The sequence below is a fragment of the Corythoichthys intestinalis genome, chromosome 2 (assembly GCF_030265065.1).
Source record: "Corythoichthys intestinalis isolate RoL2023-P3 chromosome 2, ASM3026506v1, whole genome shotgun sequence".
Taxonomy (NCBI): domain Eukaryota; kingdom Metazoa; phylum Chordata; class Actinopteri; order Syngnathiformes; family Syngnathidae; genus Corythoichthys; species Corythoichthys intestinalis.
Genome location: NC_080396.1, coordinates 5,584,985 through 5,608,380, shown reverse-complemented (window position 1 = coordinate 5,608,380; position 23,396 = coordinate 5,584,985). Strand labels below are relative to the sequence as shown.

The following is a 23,396-nucleotide window of genomic DNA, read 5'->3' as shown; positions in this document are numbered from 1 at the left end:
AGCTGTTTTGCAAGGAAGAATGGGCAAGAATGTCAGTCTCTCGATGTGCAAAACTGATAGAAACATACCCCAAGCGACTTGCAGCTGTAATTGGAGCAAAAGGTGGCGCTACAAAGTATTAACGCAAGGGGGCCGAGTAATATTGCACGCCCCACTTTTCAGTTTTTTATTTGTTAAAAAAGTTGAAATTATCCAATAAATTTTGTTCCACTTCACGATTGTGTCCCACTTGTTGTTGATTCTTGACAAAAAAATAAAATTTTATATCTTTATGTTTGAAGCCTGAAATGTGGCGAAAGGTTGCAAGGTTCAATGGGGCCGAATACTTTTGCAAGGCACTGTATATCCACACTCACAAGGTATTCACACAAATGCAGGGTTCTACACCTCAAATTGCTGGTTTGTGTACACTTAACCCCTCCTAATCACTTATCTTTCTGAATGACCTCGTTGCCTGGCATTGGCTGCAACTGACGGCCGGTTGTGCAGTGGGAGGGGTTCATTTTCTGTTTATTAGTTGTTTGGTAGAATGATTTCCTGACCAAAGTATCGATCAATATAATCGTTGTATCACTATATCGTGACATTTTCCTTATCGTGAGGTAATGCAGGCTGAACTCAAGCTTTTTGTGTGGGCTATATTCAAAGATATTTTCATCATTTGCTTCGGGCCAATAAAACTACCCATGCTTTATTTGAAGAAGTCAATCATTTGTACAGCCCTACTACAGATCATAGACTATAAAGACAGAAGGTTTGACCGAAGGGTATTTTCAATCTTATTGCCGTGTATGCAGGCTGCAAAGATGCAAAGATGCAAAGAAAACCAGAAATTGCAGTGGTGGCAAACTTTGACTTGTTCACACTGGCTTTAGTGAGAGGCTTAGAGGGGATTGACAGTCAGCTACATTGAAATCTTGCTAGTAGCCAAGAATTGGAATTCCACCTTTAAAGAGAGCTTTCACTCTTTCTCCTGATGCAATCAAAGTGGGCTGTCTGCACTACTCAGCATCTTTCACATCATCTGCTCATCCGTGAGAAATAGAGGAAGTGGGGCACCGAGAGAACAGTGCTTTTCTTTCTGTCCCTTCATCCTGTTACATAATTAGGGCACTAATGTAACATGCGAAGTAAATAGACCGGTATCTCAAATTCTATAACAGGCTTAATAAAGTGCCTGTGACACACAAAAAAAGCATGTTTACTTCATATTACACGCAGTATTTTATGCTCCTGAATGAAATGGACCGCTTGGACGTGTGTGGAAGCGATTTATATTAGGGCTGTCAAACGATTAAAATTTGTAATCGAGTTAATCACAGCTTAAAAATAGGGTTGTTCCGATCATGTTTTTTTTTGCTCCCGATCCGATCGTTTTAGTTTGAGTATCTGCCGATCCCGATATTTCCCGATCCGATTGCTTTTTTTGCTCCCGATTCAATTCCAATCATTCCCGAGAATTTTTCCCGATCATATACATTTTGGCAATGCATTAAGAAAAAAACGAATAAAACTCGGACGAATATATACATTCAACATACAGTACTTTAGTACTGTATTTGTTTATTATGACAATAAATCCTCAAGATGGCATTTACATTATTAACATTCTTTCTGTGAGAGGGATCCACGGATAGAAAGACTTGTGACTTTGTATGTTGTGACTAAATATTGCCATCTAGAGTATTTGTTGAGCTTTCAGTAAATGATACTGAAGGCCATGCCCAAATGCTTGATGGGAAGTGGACCCATGACTGTGCGTAGTGCTACCAATTATATATTTTCTCTGCGTTGGGAAATAACATAAGGTGTTAAGAAAAAGATCAATTGCTACCTTGCTTCCCCACATTGCTTCCCATGATATTTCTAATCGAAGGGAGAGGGATTGTAAGGCTTTTAGCCAATTAAAATAAGGCTCCAAAGACTGCCAAAAGTCACTCTACTCATTTTACGCTGCCTTTTAGCTCTCTATATAGGCAAAACAGCACCATTACAGATGGAGCGCGACAATGCGTGAGTGGGTCGTGCAGCGCATGCATTAATTGCGTTAAATATTTTAACGTGATACATTTTTTAAAAAATTAATTACTGCCGTAATTGGGATAAATTTGATAACCCTACCTTAAGCCTAAACTAAGACTCTGGATAAGTGTAACATATTATGTCTGTAACGTTATATACAATTAGAAAACGGTTTAATTAAAAAATATATATATATTAAAAAAAGGCATGGCCGATATTTTTTTGACGATTCCGATACTTTGAAAATGACGTGATCGGACCCGATCGAACAATCGATCGGGACATCTCTACTTAAAAATTAATTAATCGTAATTAATCGCAATTCAAACCATTTCTAAAATATGCTATATTTTTCTGTAAATTATTGTTGGAATGGAAAGATAAAACACAATTTGTTTATTTTAACAATAAATCCACAAGATGGTATTAACTAGGGGTGTAACGGTATGTGTATTTGTATTGAACCATTTCAGTACACGGTACTCGGTTTGGAACGGAGGCGTACCGAACGAGTTTCTGACATAATGTAAAGTGCTGTCAAATTTAGCGCGTTAACGGGCAGTAATTAATTTTTTGAATTAATCACGTTAAAATATTTGACGCATTTAACGCAAGTGCGAAATGCCCGCTCATGCATCCCATAATCCCACTGTTACGTCCCACGGACGGCTCGCTAAGGGCGTAACATACAGTGCCCTCCATAATTATTGGCACCCCTGAAAAAGATGTGTTTTTTAGCTTCTAATATTTTTTTTATTTCAAAAAACACACATTATTTGATTTCAAATGTCAATGTCAATTATTTCTTTATGTGGGATTTTTTTCCCCCACTGAATAAATGCACTTGTATTGAAGGTTGGATTTTTCTCTTTTTTTTCCCATTAAGGTCCCATATTATTTGAATTTTTAAAAAAAATTAGAAGCTAAAAAACACATCTTAACCAGGGGTACCAATAATTATGGAGGGCGCTGTATGTAGAATAAAGACGAAAAACTAGTGTAGGCCAAATTAGTGGAGCAAGACTAGCATTTCTCCTTCAAAAATCTATTCAACTAGAAGTAAAAGATTTGGCATGGTAAAACTACTCTGAGAAGTACATTTTTCTCCAAAAGTTACGTGAGTAATGCGAAGGAGTAAATGTAACAACATGTTATACCCACCCTTAACAAGATGATAACCCCGATCATAAGATTAATCGACTGTTATTTTTCAATAAGTGGCTTATATATACAGTTTTGTCATTTGTTATTTGATGTTATATAACGATTAGCTTGAAATTGCATTGGAACCAAAACTGATTCGATGACAAAAGTTGGAGTTGGAATATTACGTAACAATGAATAATGGTTTTCCAAGGCAAAAGCAGATGTTTGCAAATATGTTGATTCATTACAAAAAATAATTATATGCTTTCATCGAGAACTGTAGCATCGGAAAATCTTTTAAAGGGAACTTTGGGATTTACAGTGGTATGAAAAAGTATCTGAACCTTTTGGAATTTCTCACATTTCTGCATAAAATCACCATCGAATGTGATCTGATCTTTGTCAAAATCACACAGATGAAAAAAAAACAGTGTCTGCTTTAACTAATACCACCCAAACAGTTAGAGGTTTTCATATTTTAATTTTATTCATTCATTCATTCATTTTCCATGCCGCTTTTTCCTCACGAGGGTCGCGGAGGTGCTGGAGCCTATCCCAGCTAACTACGGGCAGTAGGCAGGGTACACCCTGAACCAGTTGCCAGCCAATCGGAGGGCACAAGGAGACATACAACCATTTACGCACACACTCATACGGAGTGTACGGACAATTTAGAGTGTTCAATCAGCCTACCATGCATGTTTTTGGGATGTGGGAGGAAACCGGAGTTCTAATTTTAATTTTATTTAAATTTTATTAATTTTAGTAATGAGGATAGCATGCAAACTAGAGCTGGGAATCTTTGGGCACCTAACGATTCGATTACAATTACGATTCAGAGGCTCTGATTTGATTATAAAACGATTATTGATGCAACTCCTCCTTTTTTTCTTCTTTTTTTTAAATGTTTTGTACCTTAGTTCCAAAATTGTTCAAAAATCCTCTCAGGCTAAACCAAACTACTATTTCAGTATCAAGTTAACATATGACAGTAAACAAATATACAAAAATAACAGTAAATAAAATACTCCACTCCCCATTCTGTATCAGCGGCTTTAAACTACATTCAATTAAACTAGAAACTACAATTTCGGGAGAAATTACACCTGGGTCTTTCCTCTGTGGAGATACAGATCTTAGCCCCACTCAGGTCTATCAATAGAATGGACAATAATGCCAGTCAGTGGCATTAAACAAAGTAAACGCCATTAGAAATGATTGGGAGAATTGGACGTCCATGTCCGTCAATGGCAGCACCCTCCATAAGTGTCAATGCAATCGGGGACATTTGGGGTACACATCCTATTGATATCTGGTCATTTCCTGTTGATTTTGGGGAGAAAAAAAAATTCCCATTGAAAATGAATGGGAAAAAATTTGGACGTCCATGGACGTCAATGGTATCAACTTACATAGGTGTCAATGGAATCCAAGTACATTGGCATCAATGGAATGAAAAAACATGATAAAATACCATTCGAAATGAATGGGAAATTTGGACGTCCATGGCCGTCAATGGTGGCACCCTTCATAAGCGTCAATGGAATTGGGGAAGTTTGGGGGACACGTCCTATTGATATCTATTCATTTTCTTTTGATTTGGGGAAGAAAAAAAAATTCCCATTGAAAATGAATGGGAAAAATTTTGGACGTCCAAAATTAATGTTGTGAATCAACTGTTACAGTTGTTTAAATTGCTCCCGTTATTCCATAATATCCCTTCTGTCTACTTTTGTCAAAGTTTTAAAACTATTTCATCATTTAAAGATAGATTTAAGACAAGATTCTGCCGATTTGGGAGTATTTTAGATAAAAAGTTAATTAGGTTCGCTACAACAGAGCCTTCTAGAGAAGTCACTGCTTTAGTACTGCTTTAAGATGGCGGATGTTTACTAACGCCGGAAAGTCATGTTCAACACCACCGTTGTCTGTCATTTTGCAAATAGAGTTCTACATATATATGATATCTACTGTAGCCATATGTTTGTAGCAACTAGCAACTAGGCGTTGTTTGTGGCGGCTGTCGGCCGCAGTCAGGTATGATTGTTTTTTTTATCTAGCGGCATGAGTTGAACATGATATTTACTCTCGGTCCGTTCCTCATTGCGTCCCAAAGACCGCGCTACTGTGTTTTACTTCCGCTTTACCTGGTATAATTCAATAATCGGAATTTGGATATTTGTGAATCGTTCTCAAATCTTCCACGGCCGAATCGCGAATAATCTAAGAATCGGAAATTTCGCACGCTTCTAATGCAAACAGTGACAGAAGGGGGAAAATAAGTAAGTGAACCATCACATTTAATATTTTGCATCCCCCGGCAGCAATAACTTCAACCAGACGCTTCCTGTAGCTGCTGATCAGGCTGGCACATCGATCAGGACTAATCCTGGTCCATTCTTCTCGACAAAACTGTTGTAGTTCAATCAGATTCCTGGGATTTCTGGCATGAATTGCTGTCTTTAGATCATGCCACAGTATCTCAATGGGGTTCAAGTCTGGACTTTGACTTGGCCACTCCTGAACGTGTATTTTTTTCTTCCGAAACCATTCTGAAGTTGATTTAGTTCTGTGTTTTGGATCATTGTCCTGTTGCAGCATCCATCTTCTTTTTAGAGTCAACTGTCTGACGGCTTCAGGTTTTCCTGCAAAACATCCTGATAAACACCTGAATTCATTCTTCCATGACTGATTGCGAGTTGTCCAGGTCCTGAGGCAGCAACACCCCCCAAATAATGATGCTCCCTCCACCATGCTTCACGGTTGGGATGAGGTGTTGATGTTGGAGAGCTGTTCCATTTTTCCTTCACACATGACGTAGTGTGTCACTCCCAAGCAATTCAACATTGGTTTCATCAGTCCGCAAAATATTTTGCCAAAACTTCTGTGTAGTGTCCAAGTGCCTTTTTACAAACAATAAACGAGCAACAATGTCTTATTTAGACAGCAGTGGTTTCCTCAGTGGAGTCCTCCCATGAACACCATTCTTGGCCAGTTTTACATGTAGTTAATGTGTGTGCATAGATATTGGACTGTGCCAGTGATTTCTGTAGGTCTTTAGCAGACACTCTCAGGTTTTTTTTTACCTCTCTGAGTATTCTGCGCTGAACTGTTGGCATCATCTTTGGTGGACCGACCCTCCTTGGGAGAGAAGCAACAGTGCCAAACTCTCTCTATTTGTAGACAACTTCTCTGACTGTCAATTGATGAACATCCAGACTTTTTTGTATCCTTTCCCAGCTTTATACAAATCAACAATCCTTGATCGCAGGTCTTCTGACAGCCCTTTTGACCGAGCCATGATGTACATCTGACAATGCTTCTCATCAAAACAATTCTTGCCAGGTGTGTGTTTTATAGTGGGCAGGGCAGCTTTAAACCACTCATCAGTGATTGGGCACACCCCTGACTTAAATTGTTTGGTAAAAATTGGTTTCAATTCCTCTTTAAGGGGCCGTTTACATGGTGACTCTCCGAGAAAACGAAAACTTTCAAATTTGCATTTGCATTTGCGTCTCCATTTGAACAATGTCACAATTCCGAATGAAAACGATGTAGTATTCATGCCAGGCCCTGGGGGGCAGTGCAGATTTACAGGGCGACAGAGAATGATGCACTTTGACCCCACCAAGCTCCCTCAAAAAATATGCCAGCCCACTCGAAGCAATGTCATTTTTCTTTGTTTAAAAAGGCACAAAAATGGAAACGTTCAACATATTTAATTTAAAAATATTATTAAAACAGTAAATTAAAGCCAACATTCCGCAATATTTGCTGTTTTTAATGTTTAGTAGCACCGCTGCGCACGCCCAATGTGACGTGTACGAGTGCTGACGTTAACGGCGCGATCTTGCGCCGCAGGAGCCTTGGATATGCATGCCGAGGAAGCCCCCCTCCTCCCCCCGCAATCGGATTCTTCCACTTTGGAGGCAGGATTCAGAATTTTTCATCTTTGCCTTCCGTCTTCGCCGACACTATATGCACGCGAGGCGAGTCCGCTACTCAGTCATTGCATCTTTGTGTCGCAGTCGCCATGTAAACTGCCCCTAAGTCTCCTTAAGCAAAGGGTCCACTTACCTACTTATTTTTCCCCTTTCTGTCATTGTTTGCATACGATCCTCATGAAAATATGAAAACCTATAAATGTGTAGGTGGTTATAGTACACATAGTACTAGTACATAGTATTAGTTAGCTGCAACGATTAATCGATTAACTCGAGTATTCGATTAGAAAAAAAGATTCGAATTAAATTTTGCTGCTTCGAGTATTCGTTTAATTAAAGTGGCGTTGTAATGATTGGTTTTTGAAAGTGTTTGCATTTAGTTTTATTGATTTGGGTGGATACACTGCCCTTTAGTCTGCCTCATTTTACGTGGCCAAATCCAGCAGCGCCCTGTTAAGACCAACATAAGCTAGGTTTTTGTTTGAGCTAGTGTTTTTTAATGCTTTCATAATTTAGTTTAGAGGGATATTTAGCCAATTTTTGTGGGAATATGTGTCTGAACCATTTGTTAAGAGCATTGTAAAAAAAAAAAAAAAAAAAAAAGGTAGTATTTTATAGCATTTAAGCTAGTGGACCTTTGCTATGTAAGTTAGCCAATTGTTCTTTTGTTGTACATATGTAGATTGTTATTTTTATTTTTTTAATTTATTTATTTTTTTTATACTGTTTGCGACCCAGCTCAGGTATTTTAATTTTTTCATGTTTATCCGATTACTTGATTTTTCCAACTAACTAGTTCATCGATTAATCAACTACTAAAATAATCGATAGCTTCAGCACCAGTGTTTTGTTATAAAGCGTAATGAAATTTTTAGGTAGGAAATAAGATTATTATTATTTTTTATTTTTTTAATAAGATCTAGTTTTTGAGTGAAAACAGTAAAAAAAAAATTTTGGGGGGTACTTCTGAGATGCAGTTGTTAGCTGTCTTCAACAATGTGCATTGAAAATAAAGACATTGACTGAAAATGGTTCAATATTAGATGAAATGTCTTGTTTTCTCATGTACATTTATAATTGCTCCTTACCCCCCCAAAAAAAGTTTTATCCGATTACTCGATTAATCTATAGAATTTTCAGTCGAATACTCGATTACTGAAATATTCGATAGCTGCAGCCCTACATAGTATAGTTTTTTCATCTGTGTGATTTTGACAAAGATCAGATCACATTTGATGGAGATGTTATGCAGAAATGTGAGAAATTCCAAAAGATTCACATACTTTTTCATACCACAGTATGTCTTATTGACTGTTGCCACTAGAGCCACCAAATCAATAAAACTAAAGGCAAACACTTTCAAAACAAACCATTACAACGCCGCTCGAATCAAACGAATCCTTGAAGCAACAAAATTTGATTTGAAGCTTTTTTCTAATCATTTTAATTGTTGCTGCACTAAATTTTTTGTTACACATTTTATTCAATTAAAGCAAACTGTAATTATTTAATTTGCAAAATACTTGATTCTTTTCGCTCTTGCTTTCTTGTTGTCTGCAGGGGCCGTTAAGTTGAATCGAATGAATTTGGGCTATTCTCTGTCCTGTAAAAGCGTTATTTCGGTGTGACGTGTGTTGCAGATGTGCTCAGTTGAGTGGATGACTCTATAATCCTGCAGTAAGAGAGATTTATCGCATGCTGCTAGAGGACACTAGTGGACCCTGACCACAGGTCAATTCCATCTGGATCACAGTAATAGTGATTTGTATTACCACTCTGGGTATGCTTTTAAAGGGACATTAGTTATAAAAGCAACTTAAAACTCCTTCAATTAAAACATGTTTTAATTAACAAGTAATTTGAAATAGATTAATTGTTTAAAGTCATGTTTTTCAACTGAAAATGGTCAAAATTAGCATCTCGGAGCCTTTTAACTCATTGGCTGCCATTGACGGCGATGTATGTCCAATCTACAGTGGGGCAAATAAGTATTCAGTCAACCACTAATTGTGCAAGTTCTCCCACTTGAAAATATTAGAGAGGACTGTAATTGTCAACATGGTTCAACCTCAACCATGAGAGACAGAATGTGGAAAAAAAAAAAAAAAAAAAATCAATCAATATATCAAATTTATTTATATAGCCCTCTACAAAACCCGAAAGGCCCTCAAAGTGCTTTACAACAAAACATGGCTCAAGATAAATAAAAGGCAGGAAAATATTATACAATGACATTTGAAAAAATAAAACAAGAAATAAAACAAAAAATAAAACAAAGACGGCGCATCGCGATAAAAGTCCAACAAATACAACAATAAAACCGATAAAATCCAAGGACATTTAAAAAGACCCTTAAGCAAATAAAACCTGGCTATCCTAATCTGTGTGAAAGGCAAGTCTAAAAAGGTGCGTTTTTAGCCGAGACTTAAATAGACCTACATCCGTGGTGGTGCGGATTTCGGGGGGAAGGCTATTCCTGGAAGGCTAGAACTGGAAACTGGCTAGGCCACTCCAGGACCTTGAAATGCTTCTTACAAAGCCACTCCTTTGTTGCCCTGGCTGTGTGTTTGGGATCAATGTCTTGCTGAAAGACCCAGCCACGTCTCATCTCCAATGCCCTTGCTGATGGAAGGAGATTTTCACTCAAAATCTCTCAATACATGGCCCCATTCATTCTTTCCTTTACACAGCTCATTCGTCCTGGTCCCTTTGCAGAAAAACAGCCCCAAAGCATGATGTTTCCACCCCCAAGCTTCACAGTGGGTATGGTGCAATTCAGTATTCTTTTTCCTCCAAACACGAGAATCTGTGTTTCTACCAAAAAGTTCTATTTTGGTTTCATCTGATCATAACACAATCACCCAGTCCTCTTCTGGATCATCCAAATGCTCTCTAGCCAACCGCAGACGGGCCTGGACGTGTATTTTCTTCAGCAGGGGGACACGTCTGGCAGTGCAGGATTTGAGTCTCTGGCGGCGCATTGTGTTACTGTGGTCCCAGCTCTCTGTAGGTCATTCACTAGGTCCCCCCATGTGGTTCTGGGATTTTTGCTCCCCGTTCTTGTTATCATTTTGACGCCACGGGGTGAGGAGGGAGTTGAAAGTCCGTGTTGCCCAACGACAGCCCCAAAACATCACTGCTCTAGAGGAGATCTGCATGGAGCAATGGGCCAAAATACCAGCAACAGTGTGTGAAAAGCTTGTGAAGAATTACAGAAAACGTTTGGCCTCCATTATTGCCAACAAAGGGTACATAACAAAGTACTGAGATGAACTTTTGTTATAGACCAAATACTTATTTTGCACCATGATTTGCAAATAAGTTCTCTAAAAATCAAACAATGTGATTTTCTGTTTTTTTTTCCCCACATTTTGTCTTTCGTGGTTGAGGTTTAAGCATGTTGACAATTACAGGCCTCTCTAATATTTTCAAGTGGGAGAACTTGCACAATTAGTGGTTGACTAAATACTTATTTGCCCCACTGTATTTTACCTGGAAGGTTAATAGTAAATTTACAAATTTCTACAGAAGTACAGGAGAGCAAGCTGATTATCTTTTAAACTAATTGTTGGGGTTAAACATTAATTCATGTCTAATCTAACTTTAGAAAAACACTCAGGAGGGGCATTGTCTTTTTTGGAGGGATCTTATCACTTGCATTGTAAGGGAGGCTCTGAGCTCACGGACAACCACGTTTATTAGGTCACAAGATAAGACAGGAACATTTGCATACAAGTAATAGATTTCAGTCAGCCAAAATGGCTGCACATTGCTTAGCAAAATATAACTCAACATTAACACATGGCAGCAGTGCATTTGAGTCCGTGCTTGAGTAACTTGGTGGTTAATCAGCGAACGGTGTACAAATATAGTGCAGGTAGACCCCGGGTTACGTACGAGTCCCGTTCCTACACTGGCAACGTAACCCGAATTTCTACCTAAATTGGAATTAAGCCTTTAAGTACCCCTGAATACTCCCTAAATCTCAAAATAACGATGTGTTATGTATTATACGTCGTATTATTAAAATAAAGTAAAAAATATAAGATAATCTGAGATACAGTAAGGTACTATTTAGTGCTGCAACGATTAATCGATTGAGTATTCGATTAGGAAAAATATTCGAAATAAATTTTTTTGCTTCGAATATTTGTTTAATTAAAGTCGTTGTAATGGTTTATTTTGAAAGTGTTTGCATTTAGTTTTATTGATTAGGGTGGATACACTGCCCTCTGGTCTGCCTCTTTTCACATTGCTGAATCCAACTGCTCACTGTTAAGACCAACGTAAGCGAAGTTTTTGTTTGAGCTAATGTTTTTTAATGCATTCATAATTTTGTTTCTTGGTATATTTAGCTGTTTTTATGTGGGAATATGTGTCTGAACCATTTGTTAAAAGCCTTGTAAAAATAAAAAATTAGCATTTTATAGCATTTAAGCTAGCGGACTTTTTCTATGTGAGTTAGCCAATTGTGCTTTTGTTGTACATAGATCCTCATTAAAAAAATATATATATACATGTACAGTTTGAGGCTCAGCTCAGGTATTCTAATTTGTCATGTTCCTTATCCGATTACTTGATTATTCGAACTAACTAGTCCATCGATTAATCGACTACCAAAATGTTCAATAGCTGCATCCTTAGTACTCTTTAAAAAAAAAAAAAAAAAAAAAAGACCGGAGGCAAAATGACAGACAAGACTTTGGCGTCGTAAAGTCGAAAACACTTAAATCGGGTACGTCGCAACCCTGGGATTACCTGAAGTACTAAAAGGCATCCATGTGCATTTTCTTTTTCGCAGGGTTTCCCCTACATATATAAGATTGTGGTGCACCGTTACACCAAAATAAAAGCTGCCACGCCTTGCAAATGAGATTTTTTTTTGTGATTTATAATTTGCATAATTTAACAGTATGTCTAAATATATAGCTAATTATTTACACACTATTTGCTAGCCATAGTCTGAGATAGCACGTCAAATACAAATTTTTCCTTTAAACGCTTTACATTGAAAATCACATCGGTTCACCTGTTGCAAGATTGTGCCTGACGACGTCGGCGCCGAGTTGAAAATGTCAAAATATGAAAGATTTCCTTATTTGTTAAATTGATTCTTTAAAAAACACGATGCTTTCAATATTGCTGATTTCAATGGGGACAGCAACATGCTACGTAAAGTACGTAGCTGCTTATTCAGCTACATTAGCCCTACGTATACAATTTCAGCTACAATGTAAAAGCCAGATTAATAGAACGGTAAATAATAAAAGAGCTGACTAATCGTAAAAGTAATCCTTGATTAATCGCGTATGGGAATAATCATTTCTGGCAGTCTGAGAGGAGAATATTTGTACACAGATGGTGCTTCCTCTTTGACAGTTCTGTTGGCGCTTGAGTTGACTGTCCACATAAATACTGCACAAAAAAGACAACTTGTCAAAGACAGAGAATTCCGATCAATATACAACGTTGGTGTTGTTGGAATGACTGTTCATTTGTACAAGGTCAATTAGAGTTCTCACACAGCGCCTCATTAAGAAGTGTCTGGAGGCACTAGCACTTATGCACAGACACACACACAAAAGGTTGTCTCTAATACAATTGGTTGAAATTGAGCAAAGCCATGCTAACAAAGGGCCAACGACTCCCTCCCGTCCTTTCTTTTGTCTCCCTCTTCCTCACCTTGCTCCTTTGTTCTGTCTCTCTCACTATGTTTAACTTTTCCTCATATTTGCATGATTTAAAATGTTTAAACAGAATTAGCCGGCTCGCTTTACTCCGATATTAACGTATTTTCCTGGCTGTACGTCGCTTTGGAGTAGAAAACGAACTAAGCAAAAAAATGCATCAGACATTGGATTATATGGGGAATTTCTGGAGGAAAACGTAGTGTACATTCTCTGCAATTTGTCGCCAATTAGCTTCTTTAGCTGAAGAAAAAGTAGAGCCGCTCAAACGGATTGAATTGTTGCCTAAAACACTGCAGTCACAATACAAGTGCTCCAGCTAAGTGCTAACATATGGTGGTATGAAAAAGTATCTGAACCTTTTGGAATTTCTCACATTTCTGCATAAAATCACCATCAAATGTGATCTGATCTTTGTCAAAATCACACAGATGAAAATACAGTGTCTGCTTTAACTAAAACCACCCAAACATTTATAGGTTTTCATATTCTAATGAGGATAGAATGCAAAGAATGACAGAAGGGGACAAATAAGTAAGTGAACCATCTGCTTAAGGAGACTTAAAGAGCAATTGAAACCAATTTTTTACTAGGGCTGTCAAACGATTAAAAATTTTAATCGAGTTAATCACAGCTACAAAATTAATTAATCGTAATTAATCGCAATTCAAAACATCTATAAAATATGCCATATTTTTCTGTAAATTATTGTTGGAATGGAAAGATAAGACACAAGACTGATATATACATTCAACATACTGTACATAAGTACTGTATTTGTTTATTATAACAATAAATCAACAAGATGGCATTAACATTATTAACATTCTGTTAAAGCGATCCATGGATAGAAAGACTTGTAGTTCTTAAAAGATAAAATTTTAGTACAAGTTATAGAAATGTTATATTAAAACCCCTCTTAATGTTTTCGTTTTAATAAAATTTGTTAACATTTTCAAACGAAAAATAAACTAGTTAGTCGCCATTGTTGATGTCAATAATTACACAATTCTCATAGTCATAAAATCAGTCGCACCCAAGCGCCAGCAGAGGGCAACAAAACACAAGTAACAAGTGCACATGACCCTGTTCTGTCATTTTAATCTGTTTGAGCGGGGCATGTGCGTTAATTGCGTCAAATATTTTAACGTGATTAATTTCAAAAATCAATTACCGCCCGTTAACGCGATAATTTTGACAGCCCCAATTTTTACCAAACATTTTAAGTCAGGTGTGTGCCCAATCACTGATGAATGGTTTAAAGCTGCCCTGCCCACTATAAAACACACACCTGGTAAGAATTGTCTTGATGAGAAGCATTGTCTGATGTGCATCAAGGCTCGGTCAAGAGATACCTGAAGACCTGCGATCAAGGATTGTTGATTTGTATAAAGCTGGGAAAGGATACAAAGCCATCTCTAAAAGTCTGGATGTTCATTAATTGACAGTCAGAGAAGTTGTCTACAAATGGAGAGAGTTTGGCACTGTTACTTCTCTCCCAATGAGTGGCCGTCCACTAAAGATGATGCCAAGAGTTCAGCGCAGAGTACTCAGAAAGGTAAAAAAGAACCCTAGAGTGTCTGATAATGACTTACAGAAATCACTGGCACAGTCCAATTTCTACTTTATGTAAAACTATGGCCAAGAATGGTGTTCATAGGAGGACTCCACGGAGGAAGCCACTGCTTTCTAATAAAAACATTGTTGCTCGTTTAATGTTCGCAAAAAGGCACTTGGACACTCCACAGAAGTTTTGGCAAAATATTTTGTGGACTGATGAAACAAAAGTTGAATTGTTTGGGAGTAACACAACATCATGTGTGGAGGAAAAATGTAACAGCTCACCAACATCAACACCTCATCCCTACCGTGAAACATGGTGGAGGGGGCATCATGATTTGGGGCTGTTTTGCTCCTCAGGGCCTGGACAATTTGCAATCAGTAATGGAATATGAATTCAAAAGTTTATCGCCTGTCAGAAAGTTGAAGCTGGAAAAAAGGGTTGAAGGCTGCAACACAATGATCCAAAACACAGAAGTAAATCAACTTCAGAATTGTTTCAGAAGAACAAAATACACGTTCTTGGAGTGGCCAAGTCAAAGTCCAGACTTGAACCTCATTGAGATAATGTGGCATGACCTAAAGACAGCGATTCATGTCAGACATCCCAGGAATCCGACTGAACTACGGCAGTTTTGTAAAAGATAATGTGCCAAGATTAGTCGTGATCGATGTGCCAGACTGATCTGCAGCTACAGGAAGCGTCTGGTTGAAGTTATTGCTGCCAAAGGGGGGCCTACAAAATATTTATTGTCATGGTTCACTGACTTTTTTTCCCCCTTCTGTCATTGTTTGCATAGTATTCTCAATAAAATATGAAAACCTGCAAATGTTTGGGCGCTTTTAATTAAAGCACACACTGTTTTTCCATCTGTGTGATTTTGACAAAGATTAGATTACATTTGATGGTGATTTTATGCAGAAATGTGAGGAATTCCAAAAGGTTCGGATACTTTTTCATACCACTGTATATGTTTTACAGTTGTGGTCAAAAGTTTACATACACTTGTGAAGAACATAATGTCATGGCTCTCTTGAATTTCCAGTTATTTCTACAACTCTGATTTTTCTCTGATAGAGTGATTGGAACAGATACTTCTTTGTCACAAAAAACATTCATAAAGTTTGGTTCTTTTATGACTTTATTATGGGTGAACAGAAAAAAGTGATCAAATCTGCTGGGTCAAAAATATACATACAGCAGCGCTAATATTTGGTAACATGTCCCTTGGCCATTTTCACTTCAATTAGGCGCTTTTGGTAGCCATCCACAAGCTTCTGGTTGAATCTTTGACCACTCCTCTCGACAGAATTGGTGCAGTTCAGTTAAATTTGATGGCTTTCTGACATGGACTTGTTTCTTCAGCATTGTCCGCAAGTTCTCAATGGGGTTTAAGTCAGGACTTTGGGAAGGCCATTCTAGCCTGATTTAGCCATTCCATTACCACTTTTGATGTGTGTTTGGGGTCATTGTCCTGTTGGAACACCCAACTGCGCCCAAGACCCAATCTTCGGGCTGATGACGTTAGGTTATCTTGAAGAATTTGAAAGTAATCCTCCTTCTTCATTATCCCATTTACTCTCTGTATAGCACCAGTTACATTGGCAGCAAAACAGCCCCGCAGCATAATACTACCACACCCGTGCTTGACGGTAGGCATGGTGTACTTGGGGTTAAAGGCCTCACCTTTTCTCCTCCAAATATATTGCTGGGCATTGTGGCCAAACAGCTCGATTTTTGTTTCGTCTGACCACAGAACTTTCCTCCAGAAGGTCTTATCTTTGTCCATGGGATCAGCAGCAAACTTCAGTCGAGCCTTAAGGTGACGCTTTTGGAGCAAGGGCTTCCTTCTTGCACGGCAGCCTCTCAGTCCAAGGAGATGCAAAACACGCTTGACTGTGGACACTGACACCTGTGTTCCAGCAGCTTCTAATTCTTGGCAGATCTGCTTTTTGGTGATTCTCGGTTGAATCTTCACCCTCCTGACCAATTTTCTCTCAGCAGCAGGCGATAGCTTGCGTTTCCTTCCTGATCGTGGCAGTGACAAAACAGTGCCATGCACTTTATACTTCCAAATAATTGTTTGCACTGTTGCTCTTGGGACCTGCAGCTGCTTTGAAATGGCTCCAAGTGACTTTCCTGACTTGTTCAAGTCAATGATTCGCTTTTTCAGATCCATATATGTATGTTTTTGACCCAGCAGATTTGATCACTTTTTCTGTTAACCCATAATAAAGTCATAAAAGAACCAAACTTCATGAATGTTTTTTGTGACAAAGAAGTATCAGTTCCAATCACTCTATCGGAGAAAAATCTGAATTGTAGAAATAACTGGAAACTCAAGAGAGCCATGACATTATGTTCTTCACAAGTGTATGTAAACTTTTGACCACAACTGTATGTAGCATTCGTAATTAAGTTTACAGCTACAGTTTGTGGCATTACGTGTGAGTGTAATATGTTAGCATTCGTAGCACTAAAACTAGCGGATTTTTGTTAGGCAGATTACGCTAATTTAATCTACTAAAGTTACAGATTCGATTTTTTTCTACCGTTTTTATTGTATAGTACATCCTGCCTTTTATTGATTGTGTACTATAATTTGCATTGTTGTAAAGCACTTCAAGGACCTCTCGGGTTTTTGTAAAGAACTATAGAAATAAATTTAAATCTATTTATAGATTTTATAAGAGAACACAATCAAGTGACAGTATTTTTAAGACCGTAGTAGAGCAGGGCGGTAAACCAAAAATTTACCGTTACCGAAATTCTTCACGATGACCGACGTAATTTTGACCATGTCGGTAAATTCGGTAATTTAATAAAAGAAGAAAATATAGTCTTTTCATCCCGCTTTGACTCTGTGTTATTCGGCTATCTTCATTCCCCTTTAAGAAAGCAGACAGTGTGCTTACGTTTGGAGTCACATGGTTTTCAGGAAGCCAATCAAACAGAAGCCCGGTAGGCTAACGCTAGCAGCTAACGCTAGCGGCTAACGCTACAAGTAAACGGGATGAAGTCGGGCTTAAGTTAGCTTCGCCAAACTTTCACCCGACATTAAGTAAACTCTTGACGGGTTCCAAATAGGGATGGAAAAACCGAGGCTTTCTGAAACAATGAACCACTTTTAAGACAATTGCCCTAAATTGAATCACTGTTTGACACACTGCAAGAGCCCCATCTACTGGATAAACAGTGCATGTTTCCTTTTAAAAGTAAAGTTGACAAATTGCCTCAGCATTACATATCTTCAATAGAATTAAGTGGATGTCGTCTATTTCAACCAGGAGATCGTGTCGTCATTAAGTGTGATTTACACAATTAAAGTTGACCTCTTTAAGCCTGTGTCATTGCTTTTGTCTGTGAAGATGTGTTCAAAGCAGTATTTGTAATACACGACAGTGCTAGTCTTGTAAGTGGCTCGTCCTAGATGACGGGGAGTAACTACTATTGTTTATTTTTTGTAAAAATTACAGTACAGTAAGCACAGTGCTTGGGAACAGTAATATTATTTATTGCATACTGTAAGGATTTCCAAAATCATAAGATGTAAATAATTGAGCCGAATAAAAGAAAGGTTTGTGAAACATTTTATTTTTTAATTAAGTATAATTTCTGGGGGGCGGGTGGATGTGTCGTATTTGTATCTATTCTAAATATCTAAACGTATGCCACTATCTAGTGTATGACAATGCGGAATGAATTTAATGAAATTCAAGTGATGATATTTTTTAAGTCATACAAGCTGTTATAAATGTTCACACAAGAATTCTTATTGTTTACAAGATTTTTTTTAATACTTAATGTTTAGACTGCATGTGCAATTGTTAAATTGAAAGCTGGTAAATAATTTTAACGAGAAACTGTTCATTTGTATTCCATGCATTGATTCAAATTTTCAAATTATATAACAGTTTGCTTGGGCGAATTTATCGTCATTTATCGTTATCGAGGTAAATCTGCTCAATTTATCGTGATACGTACTTAAGGCCATATCGCCCAGCCCTAGACCGTAGTATTATTATTATTTTTTAATTTCCTTCCCCTTCCTTCCTCCTTCCCTCCCTCCATTTTTGCTCTTTTGTTGTTGTCCACTGCAGAGTAGCTTGTTTCCATGGAGACCCACAGAGCCACGATAAGCTCACTCGGAAGCGTGCGTGTTTGTGTGTGCTAAAATGAATACGGTATGATGACTTAGGAGTGTGTAATTCGCTGAGCAGACTCTTGGATGAACAGAGATTGGTTTCAGAGTAGTTGACCACTTTTTTATTTGCAGGATTATTTTTACTCGCTCTGATACGCTTTTTTTTTTTTTTTTTTTTTTTTTTAGTTCGTAATCTTACGTGATCCAGATGGAGACAGCAATGCAGCTGTGATTCCTTCTGCCAGTACTGTGTCATGTTTTGACTCCTCACAGTGTTGCCCTGGTGATAAACATCACCAGGGCAATGAGTTGATGCAACACAATGAGTGTTGTAGCACTAGCGCCGTGTTTTTCAACCTTTGAGCCAGAACAAAATATGCAAAAACCTCGATGATACTTTACAGTTTGAATGGGAGTTTGTGCTGAGATTTGAAGCTGTTATATGGATCAGTTTGTGTGTGGTTTCTTTCTAAGAAGAAATGAGACAACTTTACTATCTAACAATAACAGGGTACCCGCGGGTTATTAAAAGTATTAAAAAAGCATTGAATTTAGTTTTCCATTATTAAAGGTATTAAAAGTATTAAATTAGCTGTCGTAAGTCTGGAATTTTTTCACCGTGGTTTTAATTTTCAAGAACATCTCAGTGCAACCTAAATTATATCCGTGACCAAGTTTTTTTTTTTTTTTTTTTTTTTTAAATCCATAACGAAGATGACGCGTAGAATTTTTACGATGCACTGCACTGTTAGCATCATTAGCATCAACATCACAACAGCATACAATCGCACAGTACTGTGTGCTAACGCAAGGAACTGCTCAGATGCCTTAGTTATTATGTTCGACGAAAGCCTCAACAAGACAACCAATTCCAAACAGTTTGACCAGCATGTGAGGTATTGGATCGGCGACCAAGTCGCATCCAGTTACTTTGGGTCGCAGTTTATGGGTCATGCGAAGGCAGTGGACCTGCTTAACAATTCAAAGTAAGTTGCCAATTTCTCCAATTAAAATGTGTTAGATGCAATAATGTATTTCTGCACGGTTTGCCTTTCGAATGTGAATGTGAATTTCGCAGTTTTAACTCAAAAGTTAGCCATGTTCAATTGGGTATTGGCAGGTGCACTAGCCTTAGCATGGATAAACCGGAGTCGTAGATTCACCATCACTCTCAGATACACAACACGGATACACTGTCTATTATTGGAACAAGTGCGGGGTAACGTTGATCTGAATAACATGGCGTGGTGATAGGCAAATTATAATGTAGGTGATAATAAAACACCTCCTGGTATATTTATGTTTTTTTTTAATTAAATAAGAGTATGGCTTTTCTCTTTCTGATTAAAAGAAATGTCTTCAATAGCTAACAAAGGATTAACATGTGTTTTGTATACTTCTTGTAATGTGATTCGAAAAAAAACGATTACCAAGGGAAATGGTGATGTGTCGCTTTTTTATTTTGTGGTAATTAATGGTAAACTACTGCCATTTAGTGGCTGTTTTTTTAAACTTTCACTGCCAATTGCAAGCACTTTACAGTTAAGGTGGCCAACTTGACAATCACCAACCTACCACCTCGACTAGGTCCTCTTAAAAGGGAAACCTGTTGTATTGCAAATGTAATTTCTGAAGTTGCTTTCGAATAATAGTGTAAAATCCATTTTATCCTGGGGGGAAAAAATTCTGAAAGACCTTATATTTAAATGTGTTTTAACTGTATCTTCAATAAATGTGCATTCTTTTGTCAAACACACTTAGTAATTGAGGTTAAATTTGATGTTCAGTGCTTTATTTTTTTAATATAATTCAATATGATCTAAATAATGGGTGCAAAAAAAGTATTAATTTTCAATTGAAATGACATTTAAAAAAAGGTCTTAAAAGTCTTGAATTTAGATTTATCAATCCTGGGGGGACCCTGAAATACTCAAACGCTTATATGCGTCTCTAAAACACAGTACAGTCCCTGACAAAAGTCTTGTCGCTTATCTATTTTGTAGAAACAATTGCTAATAAACTGACTTTTAATGATTCAATTGGGTTCGGAAATGGCTCATATGAAAGCTCAGACCCTCCCAAATGATGTTGAATGTACAAAAATATATTTGTTTCACTGAAAAAAGATTTATCATTTAATGAAGACATAAAGGTCAAATTTTGGCAAGACAAAAGTTTTGTCGCCGAGAGAAAGTAGTGTGAAAATTGAACAAAAAATGTACTTCAAATACAAAAATATCTTACATAACATAAGCGAATTAAGTAGTGGTGCTGTGAGATATAAATTTAATATTTTGTATGATTTCCATGGACTTCGGCAAGGATTCATACAATTTAATGATGAGGTCATCAGGAACATCAAAGAAAGCAGGCTTGCATGCCTCCCAGAGTTCATCAACATTCTTGAGTTTCGTGTTCCATGCTTCCTCTTTCATCCTACCCCAGACATGCTCAATGATGTTCATGTCTGGTGACTGGGCTGGCCAGTCCTGGAGGATCTTAATCTTCTTTGCCTTGAGGAACTTTGAGGTAGAGATCGAAGTATGCGATGAAGCACCATCCTGCTGCAGAATTTGTCTGAGCTGCTGATACATAATGGGGACTTGAGTATTTCATGTACTGTTTTAAAATGTAACTTGATACTGAAATAGTCGTTTATTTAAACCTGAGAGGCTTTTTATATTTTTTTGTTTTGTGTTTGTCACTCAATAAACAGGTCAGTTTCTTGTTACCAACCGTTGTGTGATATTCAAACTCACCTAATTCAGCTGGCTAGGTGTTATCAAGAGTAATAAAACCTTTTTCAACATGAGTCTGACAACTAAGTAAGGAGGCTAAATAACTTTAACTTTAATTAGGGCTGTCAAACAATTACAATTTTTAATCGAGTTAATTACAGCTTAAAAATTAATTAATCGTAATTAATCGCAATTAATCTATAAAATATGCCATATTTTTCTGTAAATTATTGTTGGAATGGAAAGATACACGATGGATTTATACATACAACATACTGTAAATAAGTACTGTATTTGTTTATTGTAACAATAAATCCACAAATGGCATTATTAACATTCTTTCTGTTAAAGTGATCCACGGATAGAAAGACTTGTAGTTCTTAAAAGATAATTGTTATAGTTACAAGTTATAGTAATTTTATATTAAAACCCCTCGTCATGTTTTCGTTTTAATAAAATTTGTAAAATTTTCAATCAAAAGTAGAGTTAATATCATAATAATAAGAATAAAAATAACAATAATAAAAATAGAGTGACCAAAGTCTAAGTTTTACGTGTATTTTGCATTGCTATTTTGATATGGAATGCCAGTTCATATAGACTGAAGTACTTTTCTTTTTGTGAACATTATTTTTTTGGAGAGATAGGAATATTATTTTTGTTGTGCTTATCTTACCCAAAATACAACAAGAGACACATAATTGCCACTAAAAGAAAGAAAACTTACCGAAATATGTGTGGAGCACAAATAGCAATTAGCATTGCGTTGTGAATACAGCATGAACATCTCACAACTACTGATTCTTCCACGTTTAGAAGAAATAACATGAGTATGGAACAGCGCTGCCCCCAAGCGGCCGGTGGCGTTCTCTTCACTCTTAATGTCCATAAACGGCCTCAATGTAATCTGTTTGAGGCAATGTGCAAGCAGGTCATTTAGTGCATGCGTTAATTGCGTCAAATATTTTAACGTGATTAATTTTAAAAAATAATTAACGCCCGTTAACGCGATAATTTTGACAGCCCTAACTTTAACACATACTCAGATAGACCAGTATCTGTATCGGCCAGTATCGGTATCGGATCGGAAGTGCAAAACAATATCGGTATCGGATCGGAAGTGCAAAAACCTGGATCGGTACATCCCTAATTTATACTAAACCATCCTTCTTCCTTTAACCAGATGAAGCTGCTGTGAATAAGGCAACCTTTTCTGCACCACCCAAATACTCACAGCATAAGCTAATATGACTTGTTGCTTTTTCAGAATTGCCAGAAGAAAAGAGGAGCGCGCCCCAACAACAAACCTGACAAGAAGCTTGTTCCGCAGGTAAAACTAACCAAACAATAGAGACCAACTGCTATATTAGCACAAGCTGAGATATCATGGAATGCAATAGGTTGGAAATGGAAAGAAAATATGGTCACTACTAGCCGCTTCCAGTTCTAATTGGAGGCTTGAGAGCCATTTTTCGAGTGTCCCAAACTTCAAGGAAGCGCATTTATCAAGGTTTCCTCGGCCGGGACGTGTGTGTCCGTCCACCGATCAGCATGCTATCACTACACCCGCGCCTCTTCTATTGGACGCGTTCAGAGTTTGACACCAAAACGCTCACTGCTCTCGGGAAGGCACCCTACCATAAAGTAAGGCGTTTCAGAAACGGCACCTTTCAAGCTAAATTTCTCAAGGGTCGTAGAAAGTTTCGGAAATATTTAATTTCTTCCTCATTGTAAAAAAAAAAAACTTGGGGATTACATTAGAAAGGTACTTGAAAATTTGGTCTTATGTTCTTAAAAAGTCCTTGTATTTGGCCATTAAAAAGGTCTACGGACCCTGTATTCTAAGCCTGGGCGGCACAACAAAAAATTGTAATCAAGATACAAGTCGAAATTGATAATTATCACGATTTTTTCATTCAAATTTGAAGTCTGATTTTTGCACCTGAGAGAAAGTTGACAAAACCAGATGCTGCTTTTACCAATCTTTAGTGCCAGAAAAAAGATGCATACATGGTGACAAACTACAACACAGCATTTCACAAATATGAGGAACATTGCACAAAATCTGAGGTAGATATGCAATCTCAAAAAAATTAAGTCACCATAAATGGACAAACTAATTTAAATTTACACCCAGCAACACGTTAGTCTTTT

At 37.4% G+C, this 23,396-nt stretch overlaps 1 protein-coding gene across 3 annotated transcripts in view; it reads left to right on the top strand.

Annotated features, from left to right (window-relative positions):
- The window catches only part of mtcl2 (microtubule crosslinking factor 2), a 145,516-nt gene that overhangs the window by 63,069 nt on the left and 59,051 nt on the right, over window positions 1-23,396 (top strand). For all 3 annotated transcript variants that reach the window (XM_057860533.1, XM_057860525.1, XM_057860517.1), the window contains exon 5: window positions 22,510-22,572. In XM_057860533.1, coding sequence (XP_057716516.1) covers window positions 22,510-22,572 — 63 coding nt within the window. The remainder of the gene's footprint in view (window positions 1-22,509; window positions 22,573-23,396) is intronic.